At 36.8% G+C, this 15411-nt stretch overlaps 1 protein-coding gene across 6 annotated transcripts in view; it reads right to left on the reverse strand.

The window, feature by feature from the left end:
• Positions 1 to 15411, reverse strand: part of ppfibp2b (PPFIA binding protein 2b) — a 110519-nt gene that overhangs the window by 30927 nt on the left and 64181 nt on the right. For 5 of the 6 annotated variants that reach the window (XM_041795183.1, XM_041795182.1, XM_041795181.1 and 2 more), the window contains one exon: positions 9503 to 9646. In XM_041795183.1, coding sequence (XP_041651117.1) covers positions 9503 to 9646 — 144 coding nt within the window. Of the gene's footprint in view, positions 1 to 9502; positions 9647 to 9734; positions 9912 to 15411 lie in introns of those variants that run through there. The other variant, XM_041795185.1, reaches the window with a different exon arrangement.

Here is a 15411-nt window from a genome sequence, read left to right on the forward strand (position 1 = left end):
TCATTCAGATGACTACTTTAAGTGGATTTTAATTGTCTGATTGAATACTTAACACTGCACTAAGTGAATATGTAAATGTATTTTTTGACAAATAATTAAAGTAAAACAGAGCTATTACACCATTCTGAACAGAAATGTGATTTTATGTTTTTTACAATATTGGCTTACTTGAGTTAAATGGAATAAGTTTGAGATATCTAGAAGTAACAAGTGAAAATCTAATCTAGGTTACTATGAGTATTGGATCGGGACTTGGTATCAGCAGATATTCAATATTAAAAAAAACGGATCGGGATTGGAGGCCAAAAATGCTGATCGGGATAACCCTACTACTGACAGAGAGAGAGAGGAAAAGTAGAAATCAAGTGACAGAAGAACACCATTTGAATGAGTTTGTTTATGTTAAACATACCACCATGTTTGCTACTCAAGAATTTCCCAACCTTTTGGGCTGGTAAAACCTTCTCACAGTTTGTTAAATAAATCATAGACTGCACAGTTAGCTTTCTAAAAACCATGTTCCTGAAAAGCTGTTGGTTTAGTAATTCAAAGAGATCATCAGACGGCAGGGAGTTTGTGTGTGGTGTTGGGGTGGTTTCCTGAGGTGAAAGTGTTTGGCCCTCAGGAATGCTCAGAGTGGATGCCTGCCATTCCTCCTGCCAGCCGACCGGAGCCTTGCAGCTGTTACTAACCACACACAGACACTCAATTTGCTGACAAAAATGTAGACAGTGTCAGTTGTCACCGTAACGTCATCACAAAAGTCAGGCGCTACCTCTGTGCATCAGTACATCGTATCCACTGGATCTAGGTTTGCACACATACCATTAGACACAGTATCTGACTACTACAATAACTAAGCATTAACTTGTCAATGTTTGAACAGCTTTGTTAGACACCAGAGGCAGAACTAATGTTTAGCTGTAGTTGGTGAGGCCAGAGAAGAAGCAGCCAAGAAACAGCTGAGCATCAGAATAAAGGAACATAATTAGTGAAACCTTTTATTCTCTGAACGTACCAGAACTGAAGTGCCCTTGAGCCTTGCACAAGGCTAATTAATGTATGTCAAAGTCCCATTGGGGAAAAAGAGTTCACAAACAAGTCTATGAAAGTGGAGTGAATGGGTGTGAATGGGTAAGTGTGACGACTAAAAAGCTCTTTATAATCTCAAGCCCATTTAAATATTCATTTAGTTTAAGTACAGAATTATGAGAATGAAAGCAGATTAACGACCATCAATTGCTTTCAAGTTCACAACATTAAGGTCTTGGTCAGATAAGCACTTTCAAGACCATCTTTCTCCACCTCTTCTCAGGAACTCAACTTTCTGTTTGCTTTTGCTACCATTGATGGCTGTCGTTTTATCTTCATGTTGTGATCAGCGTTTGTTCCTAGGCACATTTTTTGTTGATGACATTGACAGAGGCCACATACAGTGCCGTGAAAAAGTATTTGCCCCCTTTCTGATTCCTGATATTTTTGCATATTGATCACATTTAAGTGTTTTGGATCATCAAGACAACCCAAGTAAATACAAAATGCAGATTCTAAATGATGATTTTATTCATTAAGGGAAAGAATTCCAAACCTACCTATGTGATAAATATGCAAAAAACAAACAAACAAACAAACAAAAAAACAAAAACAATAATCAGAAAGAGGAAAATTATTTTTTCATGGCACTGTACAGCTAGGTTGCAAATGTTCTGCTGACATCAAGCTTATTCCCAATGCTGGTTATTGGGATGACACTAACTCATTATTCCTACAGTAAGAAATATTAAAACTTCAGATAAAGCAGAATTTCAAACTGCTCAAATTACATTTAAAGCTAAAAAGAATCAACTAGCTGGAAATATGCAAAGAATGTTCAACGCAAGAGAGGGAAGTTATAATTTAAGATCATTTAAAATCAAAACTGTTAGTGTGCGGGGTATGAGGAAATTTTTTTGTATTTCTGTTTATGGGTTGAAATTAAGGAAAAGGTTGTGGAGCTCAAGCAATGTCCAAACTCTTTTTATGAGTTATGCCCAAACATAATCTGGTTTAAAAAGAGATCTAAAGGCATGATTTCACAAGGTACACAGATGAAGAGGGCGTCTGACTCCCACTGGGTGTTCAATGTTTACTTGGATGTTTATTATGTTTGGTTTATCTTCCACTTTTGGTGAATAACACAAAGTATGTTGTATTATATATCTATTTTACAGTCAATGAATTACAGAGAAGGGGTTGGATTACATAAGTGTGCACTTCTTCCCATTCCTTGTCAGATGAGTAAACCAAATCATGGTGTCTTAACTTTTTTCTTTTGCACTGTGTTGACAATTTTTTTGTAATCTTATTGTTGTTGTCATTTGTATGAACATTTTGCACTCTCTTACATACTCAAAAAAATCAATTTAAACAAACTGAGAGAATTGGAGATAAAATCAAATAACTCTAGATGTTAATAAAAAGTTGCTTTGCCGTGCTATAAGGATTCAGTTGGTTACTTTCAGAATGAGTCTTTAAACATGAAGATGCAGATCAATGTTTTCCAGGTCAAATATTTTAGCATCACTCACAAATCATCAAAAATGATCAATCTGAGGATTTTCCTTTGACAACCTACATTTAATGGAGACTCTCTAAAATTAAATTCTAGGATAACATTACCTTCCTAGTTTAAGTCAGAACTGTGGAATTATTTCAGCTTTTTAGAAGCAGAAAAGGAGCAGAGATGGATCATATTTAGATTTTCAGAGGAAGTTGTTGCTGACAGTTCCATCCTGCAGGATTTGCAGTGTGAATGTCCTGCATGTTCACTTTGTGTGGTGTGCCTTGCAGGACTAAAAACAATATTTCTACAGAACATCCTGTCATTCCCCATCTCTTCATCTGTCTATCACTGTCTCTCATCATGTCCCACCGTTCCTCTCTTCCATTTCTCTCTGGCCCTGGGTCCTCTCCCTCCTGTCGAGCTTTCTTGTCACCACCTCTTCCTCTCTGTCTACTTCCGCTGATGCTTATCACGCTCCATCTATGTGTGTGTCTCTCACTGATATTTGCACAAAATAGGCCTCTGTGTGGAAAAAAAGCTGTATCTGTTTATTTGATCAAAGCACAACCCTTAGTGCTGGCTGCTGTAAGACAACAAAAACATAAAAATACAAAAACACTCTCACAAAACAAAGAAAAATACATTTGGTAACTTGTGAGGCCAGTTTGGAGCAGCTGGTGCAACAATGAACAAAGTCTGCACAAAGAAACTAGTGAAGACGAGCAGGGCACATCAGCCGGACCACAGTGGCATTGTATTACTGTGCTGCATTCTCAGTGTATGTGAAATTAGTAAGAAACAGACATGTAACTGCCAGAACCATTGCTAGAGATGCTGTTTCTAACACTGCTGAAGAAGGATACAACCAAGCCAATAAAAACGTCTCTGATATTCACAGTGTCACAAATTGAAGTTAGCATATAGTGTAAATATGAAGTGCATGCAGCAGCATCATCACTGTAAAGGAAGCCAAAACCACCTTTTCTCAAGTTGCAAAAAACACAAAGCTAAACTGGTTGAAAATAATCTAAACAAATATAAAATAATAACACTTTCTTGATAAAGTTACCTGGCTTAGACAACATTTTTATGATAAATTTATAAATTCAACACGTTTCCAGTTCTCATCAACACAGATGCTCGAAACCATCATTCTTCAACTGACAGTAATGAAGCTCATAGAGTAGCTAATACCTAAAGTCAGAGAAATCAAACAGAGCAACTTGTTCAGTTATTAAAAATATACTTCATAGGGTTATTGCTTTTTAGTCATTATACTAATCTGAAGCCTTTTTTGGGCTAGCCAGTTTAAAATACCAAGAAATACAACAGCATGTCAACTATGACAACAGGATGAACTTGCTAATCACGCTAACACATAGCACTTCTCTAAGCCCATCTTGTTCAGTGGGATCACTTATGGCTTCTAGAAGCTTGACGGTTAAAGCAAAAATAAAACAGTGGACCTCAAATTAACTGGTTAAGGTTTGCCACTCATTAGTGTGTCTTCTGGTGAAACACAGTCTTTGCAGTCTTATGCCCTATTTGCACAGGATTAATATTACCTAGGGACCTCTCTGCTAATTTGTTATAATCAAGTAGGATGTCTGTGTCTTTAATCCTGTGTGAATTGACCATGTCTGTAATTTGCAGAGCAAATATTCCAGGACAAATTATCTAACATATTCAAGCATACACAAGGAGTTCTTAATGTTAATGTTATTTTTTTGTCCCCATTTAACAAAAAGTGTTTCACCTTCTAGGTGTCTCTATTTTGGGCAATAATTGTGTTTTTTCTGCTCTGTGCCACTTTTCTGCTGCTTTTTCTGTAAAAAAAAAAAAAAGAAAAGAAAAAATATAGAGGCTGCGTAGGACATTGTCAACAAAGTTTAGACACATAGGTTATAAATAGTGCTTCTCTTTTAGCTAAATTTACTTGAATTATTTATTAAACTCTACTGTCCAAATGTTGCACACTGCTGCTCTCTTCATAAACACAGCGCTTCAGCTCTGTTTCCTACAGATTCTCTTTGAATGGCCTGATCTTACATCTTTATGACACAATTTAGGATTTGAAATGTGTCGCTCACCATTCAATGATTAAGGTACACCAGCTCATCTACATGAGAAGGGTTGTTGCGGATGATCCCAAATTTATGGGGCACAGAATAACATCAACACATCAACAGCATAAAAATGGCTAAAAGTAACACGAGAGTTCATTTAATTATTAGTTGCCTCTCTTTCTCACAGGTGACTTATGCAACCTCGATACATAATGGAAGAGCTTGGAGAGACTGTTAACTAGTTTATTAGTGATGGACAGCTTGCTAAAGATCTAAAAAATATTAAAATATATATAGAGAAGGGAAAAAAATCACTTTGGCGTATGTTGTCTTTGGTAAAATGTGGTTGACAGTATGTTTAGAACACATGAAAGAAACATTACCTGCAGAACCTAATGTACAGTGCTTAACAAATTTATTAGACCACCTGTCATATTTGTCTCAAAGACCATCCAGCATCATGAAGTGCTTTAATGCGGACTCTTTCATTTTCAGTGAGCTCTCCACATTTTACCATTTTGAACAGGAGTGAGGGATTTCAAACTTGAATTCACCCAAATTTGAGCTGGCTCACTGGGCTTCTCTGAAAAGTCAGAAATTAATGAAGCATAACATTCAACCACTAAAACTAATTGTTCTGTTTAGGAATGCGAGTAGATAATTATAATTTGACATATTAATCAAGAAATAATAATGTGCTTACTATTTTTTTCAGTTTTTTTGTAAATCAGTAAATTTGAAAATTCATGGATAACAATAATAATTATATTTTAGCATTAAAAAGATCATTTGGGTTAAAGAGCTTCTACATATTGGTGTATTAACCATTGCAGAAACAAAAATGATTTTGGTAATTACCAATGCTGTTAATTTAGGGCAGCTGTGGCATAAACCTTACTTTGGTTAGGGTTAGGGTGGTCTAATAAATTTGTTAAGCACTGTACATGACATTGCATTTTTTATTTATTTATTTATTTTTTGATGAAATTTAGAAATTAAAATTCACTATGCAGCCATGCAGCACCTGTTTCCTTCACAAATGAAGTAAATTCAAGTACATCACAAACTTCACTTATCCCATGCAAATGCACCACACTAAACACTGTTGTAAGTAATTCAGAAACTATCAGAGGTCCACAGATAATACTAATACTATACTAATACAAATAGTACTTAAGACAACCTATCCTATAGAGGAACATTGGCCTTATCAGGACTGAGTGGATATGGCTTAATATGGCCTGAATAACTGTCACGGAAAAACAAAACTTCCCATCAAATGCTGCTTAGTTTTTCTTTCTGCATTACTGTAAATCACATAAACAGAAGCACTAAATATTGTTTTCATGTAGGAACCCATCAGTCTTCTGAAGCTGAATTAGAAAATGTCTTTTCAAGACTCCTCACTTCAGAGACTGTTTTCCACGCTAAGGCAGATTTGATTTTACTCAGCATTATTCTATAAAAGTCTGCATCACTTTCTGATGGATGGTCATTTATTGTGCTGTTGACTTCATTGTTTTATGTCAGCTGTCTATGTTGCAGCCCACTGCAGGGTGTTGTAACTGTCTGAGAAAATCATTTGATGTGTTCTGGCTTGTTTCAGAGACTCAGTGCTTAAGCTTGAATCTCATCCAAACACATTTCATTCTTTTTCTTTTTCTCTGCCAGTGAAGTTGGGGGGGGGGGGGGTATCACACTGTCTGTATATTATTTGGGTATCAAATCTGACTGTTAAAGTGTTTAGATAATGTTCAGACGACTTCTTATCCATAAGGTCTGGAATAGGAGAGATGTGGGATTTCTATAATAAAAGCTTAATATTTGTCATTATGACATTCTTAGAAAGTTACACTGATGTTACATCTATTTTATATTGCTGTGTCCTCATGTTGGTTGTTTTTGACAGCTGTGCAGGATGACACTATTGGTTAACTTGTTTTAATATAATTAGGTTGTTTGATTCATTGGTCAGCTTTACTTTTCAACAGTCATAGTCCTGATTTTGATCTGTAAAGTTTCTGTGTTTCTTTGGTGTTTCCTGTGTTTTTCCTTGTGTTTCTCAGCAAATTCTATGTTTTTCATGTTTCCTGTTTTATTTAATGTTCAGGGAAATGCGTTCTTTTATCCTTGTTTGTTTCTGTGTCATCTTGGCACATTGACTGTTTTCTGTTGTTGCACTGTCAATTAAACCTCCTGTGTTTCCTTGTAATATTTCACAAGTTTTGGTTTTTGGTGTTTTAATTAGTCATCCTGCCCTCCCTGCATTCTTATGTTTCCTTGTAGTCCTTCTCTTCAGTTTTCCTAGTTTCCTGTTCTACTTTGTAATCCTTGTTTGTTGAGTTTTCCCTCCACTGTGACTGCGCAATTAGTCTCACCCGTGCTAGACTGTCCCTGTGTATTTATTGTCGTTGCTCCAGCCTTTCTTTTGTCAGATTGCCACTTACTCCTTGTGAATCCTTCCTGTACCTCCTGTGTACCGTCCCTTTTTGATGGACTTTGTTTTCAAGTAAGTTTTGTTGAAGTGGATTTTTAGTTGACTTTTTCTCATGTTGGTCTATTTGTTTTTTTGCACTTTGGACAGTTTTGGGTTTCCTTTTGTTCTTTAGTTTAAATAAACCATCTAGTTTTCGTTCTGCATTATGGTCCTTTTGCTTTACGTTTTTTAAAAACTGTGAAAGCATCAAAATATTTTACAGCGACATCATAGATTCTATGGTGTACAAGTGTTTAGAAGTAATATCAATTGAAGACCTTTGGTGGTTATGAAGAGTAACAATCTCAGAAACCTACCTCTTAACAAAGTTTAAGAAAAACGTTCTCAAGGTTAAGTAGCCACTCATGAGCACAACATCCAAGTCTTTGACCCATGTATAGGGTAGTCAAGTTGCCTTAGCCTCGTTAACGCCTACAAACAACACTGCAGTAGAATATCACAGTAAATAAAGAACTAAAGAAATGAACAATTTTTCCTCTTTTAACATGACTTTTTGCGTAACTATTCCTTATAATGTAAAGGACATGGTTGTTATGACTCTCAGTCATAGTTTATTGTATTGTTATTGTTGTAGAGGAGTGTTTTTGTTTTCCCTCCCTCTCTGTGTCTGTGTAGGTCCTCTACTTTCTACTGTGTTGCAGCTGTGGTGCTTTCTAATAGGGCGGGAGCTGAAAGCACAGACCAGCCGCTGACTGGAGGAGAGCTGTGGCTTGATGGCTGTTGATTGGCTGAGAGAGGACAGTTGACATTTTAAAGAGACAGCAGGAGTAGAGATGCTGACCCTCCTACCGGCACAGCAGCTTGTGATCATGTATCTAATCAAATATTGTGAAGTGGGATTTTGGTAATTTTGAGAAACTTTAAAGTTAAAGTAAAGTAGTCCCAGTAAGAAGGGGAGAGTAGCCTACGTAATCGTTTTCTCCTGTTTTTCGTGTAGGGATCCAGTTTAAGTTTGTACTTTTTCTTTGTTTACAGACAAGTAAGCTATTAAATTTAAAGAATGTTTTGTTTGTTGTTTTGAGCTATGTCTCCCCTGAAGTAAATTTGTTCAAACTGAGAAAAGAATGATTAAACTTTTGTTTTGTGCACTGTAAGTTATGTAAGTTGTTATGTTCAGTATACCCTAGGCTGGGTGTAGCCTAGTGAAGAATCTGGAGTTTTTTGCTGCTCTGATGTCACAACAAACTTTAACTTTGGACAAAAACAGGAAGCGCACAGTACACAAGTCTGCTGTATAAGAGTGGACACTTCACACAGATTCACTGACAACAGAAATGTTCTTCAGAAAGGGATCAAGTATTGTAGGACTATTTTGGCCACTCTTAACTAAATAAATTGCTAATGGCAGTTTATTTTTCATCTCCAAGTGATTCATTAAATAATCCTTCATGGTCTTTCAGTGAGCATAATCAGGTAAGAGCTACCCATAATCATTACAAACCAGACACTTCTGTAAAACAAAAAAATATATACACAATGAGCATTTACTAAAAATGCATCTATCTGATGCTGCTAGTATATGACAGTTAAGCTGTTAAAATATTAAGCTAACAAGCAAGAAAATGAAGTTAAATTAAACAGCACTTCATCAAAAATATACAGGGGGGTAGTCAGTCTGTTTCTGAAATAGCAATCAGGCATAAATGAATGTAAATGATGTCTAAAATGTAAAAACGACATCAAGTTGAGATCATCTAATTAAAATACTTTATCAGAGTCTAACATCTCATGCTGTCACAGTCAGCAGTAGACATATCAGTTACCACTGCAGTTAAAGTGGCCATCAAAGATGGCAGCGAAACAAACTGACTGTAGGATTTGTCTATAAAGTAGCTAAAATTCCTATCTTATTATATATGTAAGACTAAATCAGCTTAGTGTTGTACAGCCTACAATAGGTTTGGGTGATATGACCAAAACTATTTTAGAGTGCTATAGTGCATACATGTGTCAGGCCTGTATAAAACTTGGTTGACATTAGTTTAAAGATTCAGTAATTCCCTGTGACTCTGCCTGCATCTTCAGTTTTTCAAAACAACTTTAAAATTGCAAAATTGAAAAACTGAATCTCCAAATAATTCATTGAATCAGGTAATGCACAATTTAACTCAAATAAAATAACAATGGTGTGATGTAATCTTTGTCAAGCTCATGGAAGACCACTAAAAGCAGACGTCAAAGCAACAAGTGCAATCAACAAGAAACCATCAATGCCCCTCTCTGTCACTGTGCATAAGGACGAATCTCCTCACTGTCATTCAGACACCCAACAGCTTTTCAGTCGTTAATCCCTAGATCCAAGAAACCTCAGTTCTGCTGTCGTTCAATGAGCCAAGCAACATTTGTGATGTATAACACAAACCAGCAGACTCACACACGTCTGTTTATTTTTCATACCTCAGCTTTCTTCTGCTCCGTGTCTGCGGTATCTTTTGCCTGCGTGTTTGTCTCCTCCATGCTGACAAGCTTCAGTTTGAGGTATGACACTTCATCCATGAGATCCAGCTTCTGAGTCTCTAGAGAGGTCCTGCTTATCAGCTCCTTGAAAAAACACAGACATGGAGGGTTAGATGCGTTGAAAACAGCACTCTAACAGCTTTTAAAAACCACAACAAAAGAAAATACACACTTAGAGGCAGACATCAGAGGTTAAGGCTGCAAGAAGTCAGTGTACAACTCCACTCGATACAAAGTTCTTCCCACACTGACACAGCAGGCTAGGCTGGGGGCCCAGACCCCTCAAAGCTAAATATACACACTCAAACACACAGGCGAATGAGGGGCTCTATTAATATATCACTGCGCTTCTTTGGTATGGGAGAGAGAAAATAAGGGTGTATCTAAAAGAGAGAGAGAAAGAGAGAGAGACAGAGAGAGAGAGAGAGGCCACTGAACATGAAGAAATGCACATTTTTCTCTGACTCACAGAAAACACTAAACTCTTAGCCAACTCTTAATGTCACTGTTGCTTTCATTTCCTCATCTAAGCACTTTATCCCACTTCTCATTTTCCAAACTCAAACATTAGTTGCCTTGGATTGTTGTTTAAGCCTCTGACATCCACGGTTGCCCACAGTTCTCACTGAGATAAAACTCGTCTGAGGGTAATTAAGAAAAAAGACTGAATAGCCTTCCCTGAGCGAGATGAAGCAGTTCAGAAAGGCCATGGCCAATGCTTTTTGATGGTTAAATTGAACACCAAATTCACATTCCTTTCAACTAAATGGAAGTCCAACAAAAATGAACTAAAACACTTCCTGTATCTTTTTTTCTACTTCAAACATATTGAAACCAGAAAGGTCAAATATTAACTTGCTTCAAACATTTTAAATGTAATGAAGTGCGAAACAGCTTGTTTTAGAGTAGGTTGTTTCTCTTACATTTTACAAAAGTTTTAAGAAAATAAAGACTACCTCAGTAGAAACAAAATGAGATAAGAACACATTTGATGTGTACTCTGAAATACAGTACTACTGTGCAATTTTGATATGATCTGGTGATAGAACATAGCCTGAAAATGCAACTTTCACTTCAAGTTTAACCCCTTTTCCTCCTGCCTACATAATGTGTAATACAAACTGGAACAAGTATAGAAAAAATAAGAAAATTGTCAGTGCTTTACTTTGTAAAAAACAATAACTGACTTCTGCTGGCTATAAGTTCCTACAAAATAAAGTAAGAAATTCTACACTGGCACATGAGCATAAAGCTTTAAAAGATAATCTAATGGTTTTTCTTAGCATTCCGAACATGGCTAGTGTGTATTCAACAGCTATATGATTTGGAGAAATTCATGAGCAAAATGTCTAAGGGAAATAAACAATCTGTATCAATCTATTGTATCTAAAGATGGGAGGTACGGTTTTACACTTGGTGTGACTTAGATGTACGGTAACAGCATTTAAAAAGAATAAAACCCTTTACACTAGCAGCTCATTTAAGTCTGGTTTTGGTAGTAGCAATCATTTGGTCCAGGTATTGTTGCAGGTTTATAAATAAATTAAAATTCTAAATAAACACTGATGACCATGGCCTAATCTCAGAGAAAAAATGGGGTTCAATGAAGTAGCCACATCATTTGGGCCCTATGATTATCTACCTTAAATCTTAAAAATATAAACTATTTTTTAACTAAGATGTACAAATTAATATTTATGAGCACTAAGCTTATTTTCCCCCCTTTGTCTTCAGGAAGTGTGGATGTCACATTTAACAGATTACTGACTTCTCCTTTTGACCACAGAGGGACAACACACCATCCAACAGAAAAGATCCCGCATGTCAACGCCACAGCCACAGACGGAAAGCTAAACCCAATAATTACTCCAGCTCAGCAGCTAAACTCACATGCATGCACGTACACAGACATACACAATCTGCTTAGTTATGGCAGCTGACTGTCAGTTTGTAATCTAACACCAGTGTCACTTACAGCAGGATAATCTGCAGTCTAATTCATCAAAACTCTGTTCGAGACCCACAGCTCGGCTGCCTGACATTTGCCTTCCTTTGATTATGAGAAGCAGCATGTGACAAATTATCATCCTCTCAAGAGCATTTATAGACCTCTTTAAAGAGGCTGCACTTATTTCTTGAACTGAACTCTGTAAAACCTTTCACATTTACAGGGAGAAACTCAGGTCCAGACCTTTAACTTTTGATATCTGAAGATTGTCATCTCCTTAAATTAAATATATATTCACATTAAAGGTTTTCAAGTTTAGACATAATATACACATTTAAATTACCATTCCAACTAAGCATGCACTCTGTATCTGTATGAATGATCTGAATGACAAAAATATCAGAAACTCCTTCAAGGACACAGCTTGTCATATCTACATATGCATCAGACACAATCATAATTTATTCAGAATCAGTTTTATTGGCCAAGTATGTTGATGCAACAAGAAATCTGACTCCAGTTAGCTTTCAAATTACTTGTTGGGTAAGTATGCTTGGCCAATAAAGCTGATTCTGAAATTTTATTGCGTCTGATGCATATGTAGATGGGCATCAGACACAATGATACTTCATTCAGAATCCAAATTCGTTCATTTATTCATTTATTTGAAGGCCTTCTGAAAATGGCTCAACAAATAGAATCATAATGTACAGCCTCTCTGTGATACTTTAAGTTGTTTTCGTACTAATTATTGTGAGTTTTAATGTTAAAATAATAATGACACAGAGGGCCACATCACAGGCTCTCTATCTACCTTTCTCTCAATTATGCTTAATTAGGATTGGTGCATAAACATGAGTATCCACTGATACCAATACCTGCATTTTCCAAGATGTACTAGTACAGTATAAGGAGTATATTCACTTCTTTTTAATTTTCATAAAATAAACCCACTTCTCAGTCCCCGCTGATGCACATCATTCAGAAGTATGCTGCAATGTTTTTGTCCTAGGAAAAGATAGGCCAGCCTGTTGTAAATGTCTCTTACTGGCTTGGACTTGTTATTACCTACATTGTTTGGCTGGGTAAGAATATCAGGGTAGGCCAATGAGAGGCAGAGTAAGGTGGTTCATACTTCCTCTGAGATATTAAGCGATGAAAGAAGCACGTGACACTACACTTTACCCACTTGTTTACCTCATCATCATTTTATATTGATCCTAAAAACCTTAAGTCAAGCATCAGAAGTTGGTGGTTAACGTGCAAATAAAAGTCTTTTTTTTCAAATATGCAAGAGCAGTCTAATTGAGTGAGTTTATCCTTTTCTGTATGGGAATGCTGCAAAAACTGCATAAATTATAGAAATAACCACTTTAACTGGCACCACTACACAACTGGTTACCAGCATCAAGTACTCCTATTCATCCATACACCATCACATGCCACTGATGCAGCAGTGAGAGCAGTTTAGGGTTAAGTGTCTTGCCCATCGGGCCAATGTTTGTATGATGAATATGATCAAGGTAATGTATATACAACGTTGAGATAACATAAACTTTACCTGGATGTCAAACATTAGTAAATTAACCTTCAAGATATCTATTTTTTGAGATCAGTGCCATCAGTGATCATTTAAGTGTCCCTCTCTTGCTCTCTCTCATGCTCACTCATACCTGCTGCACAGAAACTTTCATGCTTCTGTCCCTTAAATTGAAATTGAATGGAAATTGTGATAAACTTTCCCACACAGGTTCTGATATGGAATTAATTGATGTCATCGAACTTCCTCAGCTGTTTTAAAATCAGATCGCGTGTGAAAACAAATAATGTATATTTTATACAAAAAACATATATTCTAAGATGATTTACAAAGTGATAGGCTACTGATGGTAACACTGAAGCAGAAACATAGTGAGATACAGAGAGAAGAAAAGCAGATTAACTTCACCATGCTATGAAATAACGTATAATTATGTAACATTATGACACATGAAGCAAATACTCAGAACTATTTCTTGAGTAAACCACTGGGCGGAGTGACACAGTGCAGCAGCCATGTCAGCCAGTGTAGTTCCGGCTTTGCATTTAGCTTTAAAACATCTCCGCCTTGTAATGTTCCACGATTATTTCATAGCGTGGTGAATGTACAGGTCACAAATTGTCCACGAGAGCGTTTTGGAGTTGTTGGATTGTGTATTTGATGAGTTTGATGAGGGAAAGCTGGAATAACGTCTATATACATTGAGTTGGCACAGCAGGTCCGAACTCAGCAGCGCTGATCTAAAAATAGCTTGCACCGACAACTGAAGGTAACAAACCTATTACTAAGACAATAGAAATTATGGCAATGGGCGAATTTGCCAAAATGTTGAAGTATCCCTTTAAAACTGGTAGGATGTAATACTGTACGTGTTTGCACTCGTGTCCACTCCAGCACCTGCTGGTGTGCCTTTCACAATAGGCCGGGTGTCAAAGCCCTGTCATTCTTCATAAGTTTTACCTCAATAAACCTCCCTACAAGTGACTTGAGTAAGTGAATAGCAGAACTGTACAAGGAAATATTCAAAATAAAAGCATTCTAGATGAACAACGTTTCACCACAGAAATGCTAAACTGGGATTTCACTTTACAAATAATTTTAGTTTAGAGAGTAACTTCATTAAACAGACACAATTCAGCTCAAGTTCTTCATCAGGGTAATCAAGAAACAGACTGTAAACATATTCTACCAATACGGACGTACTCATTTTCTACAACAAGGTGAATATGGCCCTCTATCGTTTTCCTACCTATTCTGGGGAATAGCATTGTACAACATGTGGAAAAAAATAGGCAAGACCTCTATTCTCCAGTTTCCCTGCTTGTGTGATACAGTGCTCATGTGAGCAACATGCAGATAAACTGAAAATCAAGCTGTGCTGCAGCCTAGATGCGCACCTCACGCTGCCAGTCTGTTGGCCGTTATGGTCATATCATAGGATATGCAGAGCAAGGCTAAGGAATAAGAAGGATTTTCATGTTTTAATAATATCCTACTTGTTCCTGATCCTCCCAACACCACCAGTGGCTATGTAAACTCCAAAAGTTGACCAGCAGGCCTGCAGTAGACTATGCTGTTTGATGGTGTGTTTTCTAAATAACTGCATGAGTAGGCTAGAGTGGGATTAGCAAATAAGAGAACTGTTGAGATTGATTTTATGTTAATAATAATAAAAAAAGTTTAGCTGAGACAGTTTTGACTATTAATCAAAATCATGAACCTGCAAAACAAAGTAAAATAAAAGTTTCCATTCATTAATTTCTGTGCCTGAACAAAGCCTGTCTGAAACATGTAGTCACACTTTTACTGTATGTGTCAGTGGACCCTCCGTTTCATGACAACTGTGTGTGTGAGTGTGGGAAGGGGGGTCAAGAGAAAGACTGAGACACAGGGAGGGAGTCAATGTGTGCTGACTAAGGACTATTTCTTATTACATTAGTTGTGGTTCCAACAACCCTGCGGCACAAGCACACAATGTTACATGGCTTTTTCTTTTCCACTCCCTTCTCAGTCAAACACCACAGAGTGACAGTGGCACAAACAGAAGACATCAAGTTTAAAACATGATGTCACCTTTCAGAGCTTTGAACTTCCTTTCTAAATATATGTTAAGGATAATTAAGAGAAGCAGATTTGGTATATAAAAATAGGGACTAATAAAACACAGAAATCCCACTAACCCAGAAGCCAGATAATCATTATCTTGCTCTACTCACATTCTCAGCAAACATCTTGTATCACATCAGCTATTTGACCAGCAGTCATTAGCTTAGAAAAGGAACAGACAGACATAAAAAACACCCACACACCAACACAAACTGAGACAACAGCTACAGCTAAGTCCAATAAAACCATCAGAGT

The sequence above is a fragment of the Cheilinus undulatus genome, linkage group 9, assembly GCF_018320785.1.
Source record: "Cheilinus undulatus linkage group 9, ASM1832078v1, whole genome shotgun sequence".
In the NCBI taxonomy this organism is placed as follows: Eukaryota; Metazoa; Chordata; class Actinopteri; order Labriformes; family Labridae; genus Cheilinus; species Cheilinus undulatus.